Consider the following 19,406-nt stretch of genomic DNA (forward strand, 5'->3'; position numbering starts at 1 on the left):
ATTTTACCTGGAGAGGTGGAGCCTATCTGTAAATCTCCCATAATTTACATAGAATCATACAAGATAGAAATGGGGAAATCCGATTTGGTTGCCTAATCCCAGCCCTGGCATTTTGGCCAGGGGGAGGTTATAGAAATTTTTTTTTTAATGTTCCTAGCACCTGCTCTTCCCCCTTTCACTTGTTTAAGAGAATGACCTTTTGGGGGTAGAACCTACACTCTGTTCAGAGTGCTACCTCTTGGAAGCTTCCTGAATTTTCAGACACCTTTTACTCTGTCTTGTAATGCTTGAACAAGGCAACACCCAATACAATTAAAAGGTGACACATTTAAAACTGATACAGGGATTTTTTTTTAACATAATGCACAGCTAGCCCCTGGAACTCCTTGCCACAATTTACTGGTCCCAGGCACTTGGTAGGATTCATAAAGGGTTTATATATGTAGAAGAGTGACCACAATGAGAAAACATTACAGTAATTAGAATATAAAGCACACACCGGATAAGTAATTTTTCATGAATTTGGGGTTGTATAGCTAAAGTACACCCACTCAGGAGTTCTTAATTTTAAGCTTTATTAATCAAGAGAATTTTAAAGATAAAAACAGAGAAATTGCAGGAAGTAAAATAAAGATGGTTTTATGGTAGTGCTTAAAAAGCTTAACAGAATGAATTCAACACAAAGTGCTTACTTTATCTAGAAGTAATAATTCCCAAATTACAATAATTAAAATTCTTATCAGCCAGTGACAAATTAATTCTACTATTACTGTACTATTCTAGGAAGTTGATCTTGATATCAGCATGGAACTGTGGATCCTTACAGGTCCCTATCAATTTGCCAGTCAAGCTTCAGCTCAGTTAAGTTCTGGGACTGTCCAGGAAAGTTTAACCGAAAGCCACTCTGAAGTTGGAAATTTAAACAATTGCTTAACTGCTGGCATGTCCATTCAGTTCTGAATTGCGTCTCTTTGCTGTATCCGAGGTTCAGATTTATAATCCAGTGATAAACATCATGTTGTTTTTAATGTTCAAATCCATATTGTATTGGTGGTGTCATTAGAGAAGATAAAAATTGGGTCAGAGAGATAAGCCAACCATTAATTGTTTGAGGAGGAGTCTTCCCTTCTTGGCAGGTTATTCCGTATTTGTCCATTCTGAGGTTCCTTGTGCTTCCCTATGGACCATCTACTACCAGCCATTTTCAGAGCCACAATACTGCCCTAGATGGACTACTGGTCTAATCCAGTCTAGCAGTTCCTTTGATACCTGTAAGCATATGCTGAGGTTTGAAAGCAATGGGGAAAAACAGCACCGATCCAATGTGTGGACTCTGTACTATGAAGCAGGTAGTACCCACAGAATGCAGATGGGATGCTGCCAGTTTGCAGATGAGTCATAAAGTGGTAAGGTGGAAGCAATAGTGAAAAAATGTGGTTATATCCACTCACTGAAAACAAAAAAGTACCTGCTTTCTGCAGATTCTCTTAAAAGGAATAAGTAGCCATTGCTGATGCAAGCAGTATAAAAACTGGCATTGTTACAATGGAAACACTGATGTGATGTCAAAGAGGATACAGGAGTGTAAACTCCCAGGGATGCCCAGATAACTCCTCCTGTCACTGATGGAAGATAGACCCTCCAACCGCAATATTCTTGTTATTGGTTTGTGTGTATTATGGGCAGAGCTGATAGTGCCACATATAGTTAAGGTTGCCCAACACTTCCCATTATAAGACCCTGTTTTCTGTTGATTATAACTTTGCCAAACTCTAACCAACTGGAGTAAAGACTTTGGCAGGAAGTTTGCCCTGTTAAGCGTTTGCCTTTTGCTGTTTCCCTGTGGGGAAGAACACCCATATTTAGCTGAGTTATAAGCCTTTGGGTAAAAAAAAATCCTAGTTTGGACATGCTCCGTTGAGACTTGTTAGAATTTGGCAGCTGAATTGGGTTGTGGATGCTGAGGTGAGTTTCCCCACATATGCTACTCCCAGCTGATCAGGGCAGCTGTGGCACCAGGCCTATGAACTGAGAATAAGGAGACTCTCTGCTGTGTCTCAGTATTCCCTCAGGCGTGCTCTGATCCTGGCTTGATCCCAGCAGACAAAAACAGTGACCTTCTTTTCTTTCCTTTCCTTCTCAAGAATCCAGCGGTGAGCTCCCTGAGCCCTAGCCGTGGCCCGGAGTCTGGAGGGACCATGGTGACCATCAGTGGCCACTACCTGGGTGCCGGCAGCAGCGTGTCTGTGTTCCTGGGAAACCAGACCTGCGAATTCTATGGGTAAGAAGGGGCAGAGTGTGTCTGTATTGTGATCCCTTCACCCCACCCGAGTGCAGCTTCTAAACTATTCCAGCTGCAAACTCCCGTCCTCTCATTAATCCCATTATGTCATCTTGTCTGTGAGAGCGGTTGAATCTGCCATTGCAATTAGTTGATTCTATGTACATTAATTTTATCCCATTCCATGATTTGCATATTAAAATGATGTCCCCTCCAAAAATTCCAAACAAACATCACAGCAATTGTAGAATCCCTTTTAATAGTCCTCAACCCAGTCCGTCCTGAGCAGCTGTAATCCCGCCCAAACATACTATACGTTCCATACGACAACAGCAGGCCGTGCATACGTGACTGCATAGTGTACATGGAATATATATGCACTGGAACAGGACACCTCTTCATATCTCTTGTACAGCACAGGTGGGATTTTCAGAAGTGCTCAGCATTAGCCTGACTAACCCCACTGGGAGAAGAGTCAGGCCAACGCTGAGTGCGTTTGAATATTCCGCCCAGGGTGTGTAGGATTACAGGGTGAGAGGGGGAACACAGGAAGAATCTGCTCTTTCAGAAAAATGTTCTGTCTGGGGTCATGAAATCAGGCCAACTGCCCACAAATGCCACTTGATGAAGGAGCTCATCCACTTAGAGGCTCCTCCAGGGCAGTGGGGATGTCTCCCTTCTGCGCCCACTGAAGGAGCCTAGGGGAGTCTTATGCAGTAATCCTGTATGCACCTGGCAGCTCATGTACACAGTTTGTGTTTAGTCCTGTTCCAGACCATTGCCCCTTCAGGGGCAGTGGATGGGAGAATCAGGGATATATCATTATAAAATGTTGAGACACATGAGAGAAAGGGACTGTCTGACTCTGCCCCCTTGTACTCTGGGCGGAGGCTGCCAGCTGCTGAGATGGTTTTTGCCAGTCTCTGGGAACCTTTCCCCTCCACTTAAATGCTGGACATTTAATAACTTCAGGGGTGGAACTTCCCTTGGAGCCTGTAGGCCTCTATAATGGCCTGAAACCTGAACCCAGCTGGGCAACAGGAGAGGAGATGCTGGGCTCAAGTCCTGGATGAGGCCTCTCAGGGGGAATAGATGAGGTATATGAAGACTGTGGAGGTGTGATTCCTCTGCTGGAAGATGGAGAGGATCTCAGCTAAGGATGTGTGCATATTGGAATGTTAACAATGATCATTCTGAATCCATCTCATCCCATTTAATCTGAGGACCTCAGAGCACTTTATGCACATTTCTGAATTAACCATCACAACTCCCAGTGAAAGGGAGGAAAGAATAATCCTTCTTTTACAGAGGGAAACTTAATCAGAGAATTTAAGTAGGTTAGCCTAGCTACCAGAGGGAATTATTGGAACCCAGGAGTCCTGACTACCATTGTGGCCCAGTCTGACTCCTAGATCTACTGCCAATTGCAAATCCAGTTGGAGTGCAGCTGGAATTGGTAGGCATGTGGTAAGAGGAGGCACCCAGATTTGCGCTTCCCCCTCAGCCTCCTAGTACATTCTGTAATACCATCTAGTCCCAGGATATATTATGGAGGCCAATGAGAGTGCTGTATATCTGTAATTACTGCTCCCTTCAGCCTTGGAAAAGATAAAACCGAGTCTGTGTTCCCACTTTATGGTTGAACTGGGAAGGGATGGTTTAGGAACACCATGTTAATAAGAGGGGATTTAATGACCTTCCTCAGCTCTTCCCAAAAAGGTCCCATTTATGTCTCTGGAACAGTTAAAAAGGAAAACGGAGCCTGCTTCAAGCTGGTGATTATTTCTGCTGCCTATTTTAATTCATTCTTTTCTGCCGTTGATTCTCTCTTCTGGTTCCTCTCTGCTTGGGCAGAGCCCTGGCAAGTTTTGTGGGGGATGGGGGATGTCCTCCTGTAGGGCCCATGATGGGTGGCAGCATTTACACAGCCCTGAGCTGCTACCAGCCAGTCTGCTAAGAGTCAATTCAGCTAACGACTAGGCACACAGGGGCCATTGGTCCTCACTGTTGGTCAGGGTCAGGGCCCCATTGGGCAATCACACATAGGAGGGAACAGTCCCTGCCCCACAGACTTTAGATATAAACTCTAATCCAATATCCTGCTTCCTGCCAGGCCAGATTAGAGCAAGGGGCAGTATCCCACCTCCTTCCATGTTGGATCCACGTATCAGGTAGATTGTGGCTGAACGTTTAGAATGGAGCTTTGTATCAAGACCGTTGGCATCTGTTCCCAGTTCTGCTGATTCGTCCTGACCTTGGGAGAGTCACCTTCTCTGTGCCTCAGTTTCCCCATCTCTATAATGGACAACGCTATTGCTTATCTAGAGCGCCACACTTCATGGGGTATAAAACACTTTGAGATCATCCTGTGCAAGTGAGCTACTCCTTAAGGGCCAAACATTATCATTTATTTATCATCAGTTCCTCTGCCACGCTGCAATTGAAATCAGAGGAACTGGCATGTGTGCATTCAAGGGCAGAATTAGCCTCATACTTTAATCCCTTAAATACATGATTATTTTCAGGCCACCTTCAAATTCTGACCTGCAAAATCCTGCCATGCTTTAAATTATCTGCATGTTCTAATTACACCAGACAAGCAGCAACTTAAACACCGCAAACAGCAGTATATAAATTACACCGTTTTGCCATCCTCTGGCACACTGTGGTCCGTATTGTCCTTGGCCTGCTTTGTGGCAATGAACTTGAATTGTTGTAGAGGTGAGGGAGAGCCTGATTAGATGAAGCAGTTTCTAATGAGATTCCCTCTAATTACGGCTTCCGCCATTCTCCCGTCTCTTGGAAGAGTGGGTAAATTCACCATGATGACATAATAATAGAACAGAAAGCTAATTAACTGATCACAGGGAGCTCAGAGTGACTCTGCCAGCAATGATGCGTCACTTCAAATCTCATGGAAGGGCTAAGCAGGGCCCTGTGAATTCTGATCTCTGGCAGACTAGAGCATCAGCACCAATGCCAGGCCACTGGGATGTGGGGATGCCGGAGATAAAAGGCAGCTGAAAGTGCAATGAGCTCTTTCTGAGCAATGCTGGCTGTGTGACTATCGGGGGTGCCATTCCCAGCGTTTGAGAGGCGAGTGCAGGAAAGGAATGAAAAGAGGGCTCCTTTTCATGGAATCAAGTTGTCGCAACAACGGTTGGCAAAGAATTATTGCTCTTGCCCACCCCTCCCCAAACAGACCCTGCAAGTCCCCGCCAATAAAGAACGTATTCTCTGTTAAAATAGATCGAGTTGGAAGAGTGAGGAGATGTGGGAGGAAAGGGTTAAAAGGAAGATGGAAGAGACAGTGGGAGGCAAGGCGAGAACAGCAGTTTAGTCAAGTCGGCAAAGGTTCCAAACCAAACATAATCCAAATGATTTAAAGTCTTTTTTCAAGGGAGCTCTGTTGTGATTGGCACCAAGGGTCTCCCATTTTTGTCCTCTCCACTTTCCAAGTCAGAGTTGTCTTACCACTGCCAGTGCCATCTGTGGATAAATATAGGACTCGGTCTCCAGGGCTGTCAGTCTGGCACCTTTCATGCCAACACTAACTTCACAGTACACTTATGAACTACACAAGTGTTATTAGACCCGTCTCAGAAATGAACTAATCAAGACACAGAGATGGTAAGTGACTTGCCCAAGGTGTCAGAGTGAATCAGTAGCAGAGTTGAGAGACGAACTCAAGGTGTCCTGGCTCTCATTCCCCTGCTCTAACCACTAACTGATCCCTTTCTGTTGTTTAAGCATGTTGTTAAGCAGCCCACGTAGCAGTTCTTTGGGGCGCTTAGAGAAGCAGATGGTCTGGTCTGTCCAACCACCAGGCATCAGGTCCTGAGGTTCATTCCCTGTTCCACAAGGGGGACAGGAAAACAAAGCTGCAAAGAGAGTAGTGATATGTTCTAGTTCTGCCTGGCCCTTCTCAGGTTGAGACAGGCTGCTTTTCAAGGTCCATGTGTGCCACTGGGGGAAAAGAATTTGGCTTTTGAATAAGCATACAAATCTCACTTGGAAAACAGCCATCTGCTTTCACATGCCTGCAGAAGGCAGCAGGTTCACAGAAGGATGTGAGAGGCTGCTGCTTGGCACACAGAGTAATTTCAGGGAGTCTTACTTTCTCTTTGGATAGGCAGGAGGGGTCTCCTCTTGCATGGATCCCTCATTGCTCCTCTGTGATGTTAATGAATTCTCAGTGTCAAGAGTACCTGACTCCCTACAAGTTTCCACTTGGAAAGCACATTATTTGCTTCCTGTCCTAAATTGGTGGGCAGCATTGCTATTGGGCTATTAACAGCTGCCACATCCCACCCCAGAAACAGCTGCATTTGTGGTAGGAGTCGAGATTGCAGTGGATGTAGAGCCTTCCCTTGGAGGAGCGGCACTACGGAAACGTAAGAGGGTTCCCGTTCCTGTAGCACAGATGCTCTCTGGCTAACCGCTCTCCTGTTTCTCTTTTTCACAGGAGATCCATGAATGAGATTGTGTGTGTCTCTGCTCCGTCAGCACATGGCCTGGGCTCCATCCATGTCTCTGTGAGTGTGGACCGGGCGCAATTAGAGAGCACTCTGGAATTTGAATACATTGATGACCCCAGAGTGCAGCGCATCGAACCCGAGTGGAGCATAGCCAGGTAACAAGAGTCTCTTACAGCTTCTATCACATCTCCTTCCCCAGTGGGAGTGAATGCAGGGCACAGAAGCTAACTCACCAGATATAATAGAACTAGAGACGCGCAAGCTGGTTGGATTCTGTGGGAACTGGTCTAGGCCTTCACCCCGGACTCAAAGGGAGTGTTATTTAAGGGAGTCCATTCTTTTTCATTCCCTCTTCCCCATATGCCACCCAGAGGCAGGCAGTATTGAAGTACCAGGCAGGAGGCCTTTCCAACCAGGTTCTTGGTTCATTTGGAAGCAGGAAGTGTATAGAAGGACCACCCCACCCTCCCCCATACCCCCTCCCCACACACACACCCATGCAGTTGCCTGCCCATTCCTGCAGATTCCAACTGTTTGGATAAGTTTGCAAACATGGAGGTGATCCCCTAAGCCAAATTTACCCCATAATCTGAGCAAGCTGCGATCCAGTGTTCTAGTTGGGATCCATCTCTTGTGCTTACCTGCATTCAGATGTGCTCACTTACAGCAAAAAAAAAAAAAAACATAAAGGGGAGGAAACTTATCTTTTTCAAACCCGCACTGATTGCATTTTAGGCAGCTGTTGGCATTTGGTCCTTCATCTGACCTGCTTTGCCCTCCATCTATGTTAGGAATCATACTGGAAACTCTCATGCCATGGGATCCACACTAACTTTAAAAATTATTATGCTCCTTCCTGGTCCCCCACCTACTAGAAAACATGGTTCAGAGCTCAGAGTCCTAGAACCTGCTCCCCTGGGGAGAATACTTTTTGAATTCTCTTTGCTTGTTTGGCTGCCTTTGTCAACATCCAGCTGGTGTCAGGTGACCAGGGGTTAGTTCACCTGTGTAAATATTGAAGACGTTGCTATTAGGCCTTGATCCTGCAAGGAGCTGAACACCCTCCCCTCTCTTGAAAGTCACTGGGTGTTAGAGATGTTCAGCTTCAGGGTGAGGTCTAGAAGCTGCATCCTTGTATGGTGGCTGCAGAGGCTCAGAAAACCCTTTTTAAAGCACCTCAGGGTATGTCTACACTGCATTGTAAGTCCAGTGTTAGTAGTACTCAAGTTAGCAGACGCTGGGTTTGTTAACCTAGGGCTTGAGCATCTACACTCATTTGTAACCCCAGGTTAGGAACTGTTGAACCCTGGGTCCAAACCTGGGGCACCAGCATCTCCAGCTGCATTATGCGTGCCTGAGTCCAACCACCCATATCCAGACTTCCTAGTGCCTTCCCAAAGCGTGGATGCTCCAGCCCTTTGTGGCTCAGTGCAGGAAAACTTGACTGTCCACCAAACTTGACTGTCCAGAGGACAGAGAAAGTCAGCCTATGGGATATTTTTAGTGGACTCCCATAGCATGAGTTCAGTGGGCCTGCATCTACACTCCAAAGCAACAAGCTTGAACCCTGGGTTCCAGCTGGACTCAGGTTCAGACCCTCCATCCCCTTGGGGCCCAGGGACCCAGGGTCCAATCCTGGGTTAGCGCGATTTTGTGTGTAAATGGAAGGGGGGTTAGGCTTGAGCCTGAGTTTGAACCCTGGGTTTACATTGCAATGTAGACATGCCTTCAGTCTCATCTCTCAGGATATACCAGGTAAGGACAAAAGAGAACCTATTTGAATAGCATGTCTCCCATGCAGGGTCCTGAATCAGTCATTGCCAAACATCTACAACCTCCACATTTCCTGAGGTAGAGAATCAGGTCCTGAGTTATTAAACCAGTTGTAATTACCAAGGCAATTACAGCCGTCTCAATCTGTGCAGAGATTCTGGGAGAGCAAATAAAGCCCCAAGATCACTCCCATCTGCTGACAAAGTGCACAATTGCTCATTAAAGTCTCCTTCTTGTAGCTCTGGAGAGTCTGGAATGAAACAAAAAACAGCAGCAACCAAAAAAAAAAAAAAAAGCTGATGCTAATCGAAATGCACCATTTATCCAAGATTCACTGCTAGGGACAGAATGGCAGGTGCTGCAGCATCACTCTGACGTGTGGAGTCTTAAAAAGCGAGGCCAAAATTATCCCTGCTGTAACTCCATGAATCTGCACAAAGGATGAAACAGGCCCATTAATTTCACATTCAGTAATTTTTTTTAAAAATTGCCAGTGGGAGAAATAAGTGTCTCCTCTGAGAAAAGACCAAGGCAGGTTAAAAGTGATGTCCTCCCTGCAGCCTGAAATCAAGGGTGAGTTGGTGTCTTGAGTGAGAGGGGTTTTGTGGGCTCATATGAATCACTGGTAGAGATGCTAAGAGACATAGCTGGTATTTCCTTTAGAAAGGTAGGGGTGGTGGGCTACTGAAGATGCTGTCCAGCAAATAAAGCAAAAGCAAAGAATAAAAGATCCCATGGTGCTTTTTTCAAACGTTTGGAGGCATTCACACCAGAATCGTGGCCATATTCTAACATGGCTCATTACATTCTGCTTCCCTACATTCCCATGTGGCTAACCAGACAGGTTATTTGTCATCCTTGTCCTGCCAAACCTCTGCTACATGTGGTGGGTGGTGTCTGTGCTGTGCCCGACCTGCGATCTGGAGGCTGGAGAAATAACCATCCCTTCATAGCCCATACCATTCATCATGCAGCACCCTGTTACTTGAAAGACTCACTATATAAATCGTTAAACACTGTGAATAATCTATTGTCCTTATTTATTTGGTCCCGATTGTTTATTTTTTCATCCTGCTGCTTTTGTTTGTGCCGAGCCTTTAAAGTGTTATGTAGGAGGTGACTCTCCGCTGGGGGACAACCGAGACCAGAAAATCCAATTAACTTGAGAGACATCCCTCCCCAGAGACTCCGCAATAGTGTATTAATCCACGGTGTCACCTAGTTCCTGTCGAGTCCACAGAAAACCTCTTTCTGAGATCAACAAGCCTCTGTGTTGCTGGAGCACAGTCGCTAGACGCGGCTGCAGCTCTCCCTGCCAAACTCCATTAACGTGGTGTTCACTGCTTCTCTATAGCGGACACACGCCGCTGACCGTCACAGGGTCCGACCTGGATGTGATTCAGGAGCCAAGGATCCGTGTGAAGTACAATGGCAAGGAGTCTGTCAATGTAAGTAGATGTCATCGAAGTGCAGCTGGCTTCCCCCTGAGCCCTGTTGAGATAAGCAGGCCCACCTTTACCTGTTGAAAGCAGTGAGGTGTTAATAGGCTGGACAGCGGCACAGGTGCATTCTGCCTAAACCAGTCAGGCCTGCTCAGCAGTCCAGGTGTTTCCTGTTCTGACACACTCTGTGGCACAGCTGCTGCATCCCATTGGGAAGCACCTGGAGCGTGCGTGCGTTCGACGTTTTTATATAGCTTTTTGTGAATTCTTTTCAGAACCACCCAAAATTAATCAAATCCACCCTCCATTTTTGAGAAACACCATGTACACTGGCAGCACTATATAAATGCTTGGTAACAGGAAGACTCTTATTGGTTAACGCTCGTCAAATCTAATTTTCTAATTAAATATAAGCACCTCAAACTCAGAAAGGCCTCTTAGGTGTTTTCAAGCTTCTGCCATTTATAACTGTCCCAGCTGAATTGTTTGCTTGTTTTGTTTAACTGGATTTCTAAAAGGAGCTTTGATCAGAGATTGAGATACTATATACCGGGGCATCTGAGTGATGAACTCATTTGCACAGGGAAGGTAGAAATGCCTGAGACAGCGCACTGTAAAGCAAAAGTGCCGATGAAGCCTTTGTCCCAGTGCTGCTGTAATAAAGAGAGTGGGCAGGACAAGTTATTAATTGATATGGCCTTTCGCCTGTCATTAAGGGAGGGAGACTGGGCTCAGATCAACTTTACCCTCCAGTGTTTGTTGTGTTTACCAGCTGGGGACCCCAGGTGCTAGCACTGATTTAACCTTTGAGCTGAGTTCCCCGTCTGGCAAGCAGGCTGGCTGAATGCATGAAACCCTGCATGCTGCCCCAGCCACACCCCCAGCGCGGACCCTGAGGCCCCTAGGCAGCCACTCCAGAAGAGAGGAAACTGTCTTTCATGGCCGGGCTTGGATTCTTTTGCACCTGACTACTTACTCCCTAGGTCAGCAAAGGGCCTGGGAGTTCTGCAGTGGGTGACTTCAGCCCCATGCTACTGAGTGGCCCTATGAGGAGCAAGGTGGATCGGCTCCAAATGGGCGTTGTTGGTGAGACTGCTGAGGAGGAGTTAGTATTTCAAGCCGCGGAGGCCCATAGTGACGGGAAGCAGCAGGGAGTCGGGAATCGTTGAGGCGCATGGCGCTTGTGTCATTGTGAGGCCCAGCTGTATATCATCCGGTACACACACAAACCAACAGCAGGGGAGGGCACTGAGTATACAGAGTGAGGTTGACACACGGACAATGAGAAATGACTTCTGCAGTGACCCAGGGGTGGCTGTACGGTACAGGGACTGCCCAGGGCCAGCACAGAACTGCCAGGAAGTCTCAGAAGCTAGACATGGAAGAGCCCTATTAGGTCATCTCCTCAAGGTCAATGTCTAATCCCTCCCCTGGGCCTTGCAAATTCATTTTCTTTTTGAAATGGCCCTTGGTTTTTCCATGCTCTCAGGATCCCCATACCCTAGCCTGAGAGCCCTTCTTCCTCCCAGCAGCCATGGGGGCTCACCCGGACTCATCTCCACAGGCATGCTTCAGTGGAGAGACAGAACAGATATCAATTCCTGGCTGTTCTGCAGAGGCTTACTTTGCCTTGCTCCTTTTGTGCAGGCCCACAGCTAGGTTTGGAATGAGAAATTGCCAGCTTGGGGTTTGTTGTTTTTTAGTAGAACCTCTGTATCTGTCGTGCCATAAATACAGCTCCTATCATAGCAGCTCTGGGCCCAGCAAGCACACGTGGTGGGGGGGGGGGTTTGCTGGAGGGGGAGAACCCGCCACTGAACAAAAAGCTTTCAAGCTGCTTTTTCCCTCTTGCTGCAATGATCAAGTCATGAGATAAGTTGAGAGGCTGCTTCCCTGTTAAGATGCCTTCCATCGTATGAAATGAAAGAGTTACATTCCAGTCACATGGGCTGGTTCAAGGGGAAAAGACTGCTGGGAACAAAGGAAGGCAGGGAGCTGCACCATGCAGGTCACGCCAACCAGATGTTCAAGAACAACGAGGTTTGCTGGACGTCGGGTGCTCGTACCACTGCAGTAGGTGTCACTAACAGCACTTGCTTTTAGTGGCTACATTGGTCCCAGTTTTGCAGCATGACAGAGAAATGCACATGTGGCCCCTGTGCCTGCAAAGCCCCAGATTGTTGCGTGCGGAAGGGAGCTGGTGTGCAGAAAGTAAGGTACCCCTTTCGTGGGCTGGACTGTGGCTCTTTAGGGACTTGTGTGCATGGGGCTGTGTGTGTTTCCTCATCCTTGTTGTTATGCCTCCCTCCTAGTTAGCTCTAACTGAGCCCCTTATTTAAACCATTTGTCCCACACTTCATAAACCACCATGGAAAGTTAAAAAGTCAATAAATAGAACTATGTTTTTCCCTTTGGGCCCAGACTGCGTAAATTGCATTCTCCCCAGGCGCACTCAGCAGAACAGCTGGCAGCATACCCAGGCCCCTGCACGGGTGCCAAGTGCACAGTGCTGCTCTTTAGCTAGACCCTTTCATTCCCTTCTTTTGCCCTAAAAACTGGTCAAACCTCCACCCTTCAGCCTGCTGCACACAGAAGCACATTGGTATCTGGCTGAGCTGCTGATGCCCTTTATCCTCTCTTGACCTCCCTGAGAGCAAATTGAGCTGAGCTTTCATCCCTAAGAACTTGCAAGGGAAAGCACAGATAGAGCTCTTACTTTGCTTCTGCAAAGTTCTAGTCCCAGGCTGTCACACTTGCAGATGTCTGTTTTTCTAGTTCTCTGGCTGAACTGAAAAAGTTGAAAATATTTTGTTTTGGGTTGAACAAAACATTTCTGCATTTTTCAGCAGCTGGAAATTTTGTCCAAATAATGTCACCCAGCCCTGGTGACAGCCTTTGTGCTGCTATGACGTTAATTAGTGATGGTTATCATTTATCTTGTCCTGTTTTATCTGTTTGAGCTGTTGTGCATTTGGATGTTTTATGAGCTTGAATGATGTTATGTGAGGCGCCCAGAATGCTGTAAAAATCCAGTTTATTATTATTATTTAATGACTTTCAAGAGCCATTCTGCATGGAAACAGTTTTGCTTTCACTCAGAAGCAAAATGACTTTTTAGATCTGCTCAGCACAGAGAAGCTTACGGGTCAGACTTGAGAGACTGATTTTAAGAAGGGAGGTGTTTCAGATTTTGTGGGAATAGTGGAAGGAATATCAGATGTAGGGAAGAGAACAGGCCCTTTTTGCTGAGGTGTTCTCTGAATGGTTCAGGAGTCTTTTGAATTCCACCATGTTGGGGAGGAAATGTGTCTCTGCTAAGATGATAGAAGTGGGGTTAGTGGAATTGGTATAAGACTAAGCAATAGAGCAGTGGTTCTCAATCTGTGAGAACCATTAAAAGAAACTGTACGTCCCCGAACTTGCACCTAAATCTCAAGATCCCTGTGAGGTGAGGAAGTATTCTCCCCATTTTACAGATGGAGAGCTGAGGCACAGCGTAGGTGAAGTGAATCTCTCAAGGACACACAGGGGTCTGCAGCAGAGCTGGGGACTGAATCTAGATCTCTTGAAAAAAGAAAAGGAGTACTTGTGGCACCTTAGAGACTAACAAATTTATCTGAGCATAAGCTTTCATGAGCTACAGCTCACTACAGAAGTGAGCTGTAGCTCATGAAAGCTTATGCTCAGATAAATTTGTTAGTCTCTAAGGTGCCACAAGTCCTCCTTTTCTTTTTGCGAATACAGACTAACACGGCTGCTACTCTAGATCTCTTGAGACTCCGTCCTGTGCTCTGTCCTTCCTGATGCTGCAGAAATAACACTTAATATTAATTTAGCACTTTCCACCCAAGGAAGCTGAGCTGAAGCGAACCCCGGGTTTGCAAGGATCTAGGTAGTGTCCATGCATGCTGTAATGAGATGTATGCTCACTTTAATATTCATCACCAACTGAACCTGAGAATACTCTTTCCGTGTTGCAAAAAGACTGAACTTGTTGAGTGCTACCCTGGGAAGGGTTAATTACTTAGCAGACCTGCCTTTTCCCTTCCCCCCATGCTCAGGTCTGAACTCTGCTTTTTTTTTTAATTATTATTATTATTATTATTACAAAGATAATTCTAAATACACAAATCTGAGTGGAATTAAATCTTCTGTTTGTGGAGGGACGCCAAATTAAACATCCCCTGAAGCTTTATAGGGCCTGGTTTCTAAATAAATTAGCAGAGAAAGCTATGCTCTGCCTCCAAACAAACTCTTCCCCCTACGGAAGCGGGGAGCAATAGGCATCCTCAGCCCAGAAGGAGTCGACCTTCATTATACCTAGAATCCTTCAGTATCCGTTGATTATTCTTCTGTCTCTTCGGTATTAAAAGATTGTCTCTGATCACAAATGTGTAGCCAAGACTAGACATTAATTATGGGTCCAGTTCAAAAGCATGTTTGGCAAATACAGTGCAGCAGAAGAGAAAAAAGTACTTAGCAATCTGGTTTGTGATTCTTTAGTTGTTTAAGCCATTTTCAGTTTGAAGCTCTATCTCTAGCTCCACTCTTGTGTCCTTGTGCTGGTTTAGAGGGGACACAAACTCTCCCAAAAACGAGACTATAATGATTCATGCTTAAGCAAATGATTCGGGCTAAATACCAATCCATCAGAATCTGCAGAGGGAATTTAGAGAGGCAGAATGCAATTAGCCAAGTCAGAATTTAGCTAGCGTACAAGGGTCCATGTAACATTAATGACCAGGAGAGATTAGAACCCTGTTTTTTGTATTACTCCTGTAACCCTCTCTAGTGCTGTGCTGGTAATTCAGTACTGATTTGGAAGGAAGACTGCAACATTCTGTAGAATCCACATAACTGCCTATAGCCTTTGGGCATTCCTTCCCTCTTCAGGTACTGGCACTCAATAGAGTGTGAGGACAAATAACATCACAGCCTCAGGTGCTATGGATGCAGACTATCTTTTTGGGTTTTAAGTTGCAGGGGTGCAACCTCTCCCTCAGCTTGCTCCTCCCAAAATCTTCTGGCTGGCTTTCAGCCCATAAGGGTAACGTTTATAGGCAAATATTTCAAATAAGGTTTCCTTCAGAAAATGCTGACATCCCCTTCACTGTATTATCTCAACCTGTCTGTGTGTATGTGTGTGTGCGCGATATGATTTGACTTCCATAAGCACCACTTTTGCCTCTTATTGTCTGTTTTTCCTGCTACAGCCCTTCATTTCCACCCACCCACGACATGTCAGTAACACCCACTCACACTCACTTATACAAGCGTTAGCTCCTCTGAATTTGGTCCTCAGTCCCTAACTCGTTGCACTGTAAAGTTTAAAAAGATACCAGGTGTTCACAGGCTCAGCATAAAGGCAAATTCTATTCTGCTCTCCTCTTTCCTACTTGCCAAGTTGCAGAGGAAGAGACATAAGATAGACAAATGCAGCTGAAACCCCTTTCACAGCTACTGAGTGCCATGCTTTTAAAAGCAATGACTGCAGCCAGATTCAGATCAGCACAAGAGAGAGTGCTTGCAAGAGGTTTTATTAACATCTTGCAACTGTGTGTGTGTGTGTGTGTTGCACTGATGAGCTTTGGTAACACGTTCACATTATTTCCAGTGTGTTAGAACTATGGTCCTTCCTGTGTAATACATACCCCTCTGTACCCTTTTCAGCTTCCCATATGCTGTCCCTCTAACCACATGTCTCTGGCCTGCCCTGGAAAGACCGGCTCTAAACTGAGAAGAAAATTCACCTCCCATATCCTCTGCAGAGGCCAGCAACTGTAATGGTAGCGTTTATGCTGTGGGTACCTGTCTCACTAGGAATAGCATTGCAGCTATTTCAGATAGAGGCCAGTAAACAAAACAAGTCTGCTGACAATGGCCGGTTTCAGCTGGGATAGATTTGGAGTCTTGTGTATCTTCCAGTCTGAAAGGGCCAAATTCAGCTCTGGTGTAAGGGTTTTAAAAGACAATTAGCAACTGTATAGTAGACAAAGCCTAAATGAGTGTAACTGCATGGAAGTCAGTTAATTTGCCACTGGATGTTATATCTGGGCAAAGATCAGACTGTAAAAGAGATTTCTCATTCGAAGTGTTAATCTTCCTCTCTTGTTTCCCTTTCCTGTCCAGGTCTGTAAGATTGTGAACACAACTACCCTGACTTGCTTAGCTCCACCTCTCACTCTTGAGTACCGACCTGGCTTGGATGCTGTTGAGCGACCGGACGAATTTGGCTTTCTCTTTAACAATGTGCAATCCCTGCTGATCTATAATGACACTAAGTTTATTTACTACCCAAACCCAACATTTGAGCTTCTGAGCCCTACTGGGGTTTTGGATCAGAAACCGGGATCGCCCATCATCCTCAAGGTACGCATGCCGGAGACATTAGTTCCAGTAGTTTGCACAGTCCAGCTGCTCTCTTTCGTTCAGAAAGCTGCGTACGCTGGAATGCAAAATGAGTGTCATGGGAAAGAGTGACATCTGAGCCCCAGGAACAGGGCTGTGGATCAAGTCCTTGTTACAGAGCTGCAATGCAAAACAGCTTGGCTACAGCCCATAACTGCTGGTCAGCTGGCAAACTCAGTGAGGAGAGGGGAAGGTTTGAAATATATAGGATCCCTGATATCACAGATTGACTCAGCCCTTCACCTTTCCCAAGCAGGTAAATGCATTTGCATCTGAAAGAACCTCAGAGTAGACCTTAAAAACTGCCAGCTCTGCATGAACATTAAAGACCCCTGCAGGACTTTTTGTGTGAGCAGGGGTTTGCTCTAGTGTTATAGAGCAAACTTTTCCTCCTTTTCCCTATTGTGTGGCACCCTCCAGATGTGGCACTGTTTATGTGGTGCTGCGTAAGCACCTTGGGTTGAAAAGTATTCTGGCAACATCAACTATTTCTTATTAAGTAGGGTGCTATTAGTTTATGACCTTCTAAGTGAAGAAGGAAGAGGAGGTAAAAACTCCTTACCTTATACAGTGTGGGGAAAATCCCTGAGCCCAAGGGAACTTTGTCTGGGTAATTCAGTTGCTCACATTCTTAGGCCTAGCCTACACTAGAAAAAGGTTTGTGATATGCTGTTTTGGCACACCCTCCTAGTGTAGACGCAGGAGTGCTTTTGCAGGTATAGCTTATACCATATCCCTGAATGAAATAAGCTACATGGGCAAAAGTACTTTTTTGCTGGTATAACTGTGTTTTCACTAGGGCTTTTTCCAGAATAGTAGTGTCGTAAAAAATCATGCCCCTACAGTACCACATAAAGTTTTATTAGCTTGAGACTCTCACAAATCTGAAGCCTCGTCTACATTTAAAAGTTTTGTTGCTTTAACTGTGCCAGCATAGTTAAAGTGGCGTGCAAAAACCCTCCCAAAAACCTAGTGTGGACACTGTTATACCAGTATATACGTGATTATATCTGTATAGCTTATTCTGGTTTAGTAAAGCAAAATAAGCCACACCATCTTACACTCGTATAACGGTGTCTACATTATAGCTTTTACTGGTTTAAAAAAAATCACATCTCTATCTGACATAGTTGTGCCAATTGAAAGTACCCAGTGGGCCTGAGACACAGCAGTACAACAGGCTTTGTCTGTGTCTACACTGGCACTTCCATCGTTAAAACTTTCGTTGCTCGGGGTGTGAAAAAACACACCCCTGAACGACAAAAGTTTTAGCGACGAAAAACACCGGTGTCAGCAGGAGCTGCGCTCCCAGCGATGAAGCTACCACCCCTCATTGGAGGTGGTTTTAATTTTGTTGCCAGGAGCGCTCTCTCCCGGCGATAAAGAGCAGCCACACACCTTACCGCACCGTTGTCAAGTGCACAGTGTAGACATAGCTTTAGAGATAGTAATACCCCTTGTAGGCCTGTCTTCTCCACCCTCCATTATTGGGACCCAGGGTGTAAATGATATAGAAATGTTCTGCCAACTGGAGAGAGAAGCCAGTAGAAATTGAAAAGGGGTGACACCAGGCTTTCCTTTCAAAGCACATGCAAGCTGTGACTGAGGATAAAAGGCAGATGGGTAATGGCCAAGGAACATGCTGAATCTTTATACAGTCTTCTCTACCTTTGTCAATAGGGCAAAAATCTGTGCCCACCAGCTTCCGGAGGAGCAAAGCTAAACTACACTGTCCTGATCGGAGATACCCCCTGTGCTGTCACTGTGTCTGAGACCCAACTGCTGTGTGAGCCCCCCAACCTCACCGGGCAGCACAAAGTTATGGTGAGGTCAAAACACCATCTGGCTACCTTATATATCTATGTATCTAATCTTTCCTTCCTTCCTTCCTTCTTTGTATGGCTCACTGAGGCAGCTGAGTGCCATTTCTCCTAGCGTTGTCAGGAATCAGATAGGTTTTACCTCCCTTTATGGCTGTTTAATAGGAAGTTAAGCATTGCTGTGGATTAGAAAGGAGGAAATCTCTATCCTCTCATTGGAGATGCCCTCCCACTATCCAGGCTTGTTAGAGATTCCAAGAAACTCAAGTATTTATGTCAGCAGGACATCAGTACCAGGTATCATATTCTTTCACCGTTCTTTATTTGTTGTTCATTCTATAAGGCATGAGTGAATTTCCTGTAACATTTGCAGGGGTCAAGAAGGAATTTTGCTTCTGTGGACAGCATGGTACAATTGGCCAGGTGTATTGGGGGACTTTTGGCTTTTCCTGAAGCATCAGAGATTGGCCACTGCTGAGTACTAAATTTGATGGGCTAGCATCTGATCCAGCATGGCAGCTCCTGTGTTTTCATTTACTGCAGCGTTAGGCAGTGTTACTCCTCTCTGATGCAGTTAGAGACCAAGTGGGCAGCTGCTGAAGTGTCTGGGTAGAGCTCAAATGAGGCTTTAATTGTGATTTATTTTTCTTCAAGTTCAGCAACCAAAACATATTTGAAATATCACAGTATAATTCACACGAGAGCTTCCCTGCTGATAGTTGCTTATATCTGAGACCTTGGCACATTCAAGAAAACCCTAACCCACTATAACCCCCAGTCTGTTTATACCACAGCTTTCATATATAGCCTCTTCTCTTTTCTCTTTTCTCTTCTCACCCAGCCCGCGTTCTTGGTTTTCCTTGAACTCCTTTGCCAGTGGAATTGTCACTCTGTCTCTAATGTCCGCAGTTTACAAAAGGGAGTTGAAAGCCTGTGAAATGAAAGTCAAATGGAGCCATCAGATAATAAGAACAAAGCCTGAGATAGTGAAAGGCTGAAGTATTTATCATGAACTGAAGCCATCTGTGTGTTTCAAATAGGCTGTGCCCTTTCTTTTTTGAAGACAGCCAGTGTTCATATGGTCTTAGTTGTAACTGAGACAGGCTGTTTACCATGTCTTCTGACAGCATCTTTGCAGACTGGGGAATGATCTCCCTAACCAATAAAGAAAGGGGCTTTGGGAGCAGAGAAAATCTATCCGCCA

The 19,406-nt window shown here is 45.6% G+C and overlaps 1 protein-coding gene across 2 annotated transcripts in view; it reads left to right on the forward strand.

Moving 5' to 3' along the window:
- Window positions 1–19,406, forward strand: part of PLXNA2 (plexin A2) — a 320,075-nt gene that overhangs the window by 256,235 nt on the left and 44,434 nt on the right. For both annotated transcript variants that reach the window (XM_073319575.2, XM_073319576.2), the window contains 5 exons: window positions 2,145–2,281; window positions 6,747–6,914; window positions 9,887–9,980; window positions 16,104–16,343; window positions 18,063–18,206. In XM_073319575.2, coding sequence (XP_073175676.1) covers window positions 2,145–2,281; window positions 6,747–6,914; window positions 9,887–9,980; window positions 16,104–16,343; window positions 18,063–18,206 — 783 coding nt within the window. The remainder of the gene's footprint in view (window positions 1–2,144; window positions 2,282–6,746; window positions 6,915–9,886; window positions 9,981–16,103; window positions 16,344–18,062; window positions 18,207–19,406) is intronic.

Source organism: Lepidochelys kempii, chromosome 21 (genome assembly GCF_965140285.1).
Source record: "Lepidochelys kempii isolate rLepKem1 chromosome 21, rLepKem1.hap1, whole genome shotgun sequence".
NCBI classification, from domain to species: Eukaryota; Metazoa; Chordata; order Testudines; family Cheloniidae; genus Lepidochelys; species Lepidochelys kempii.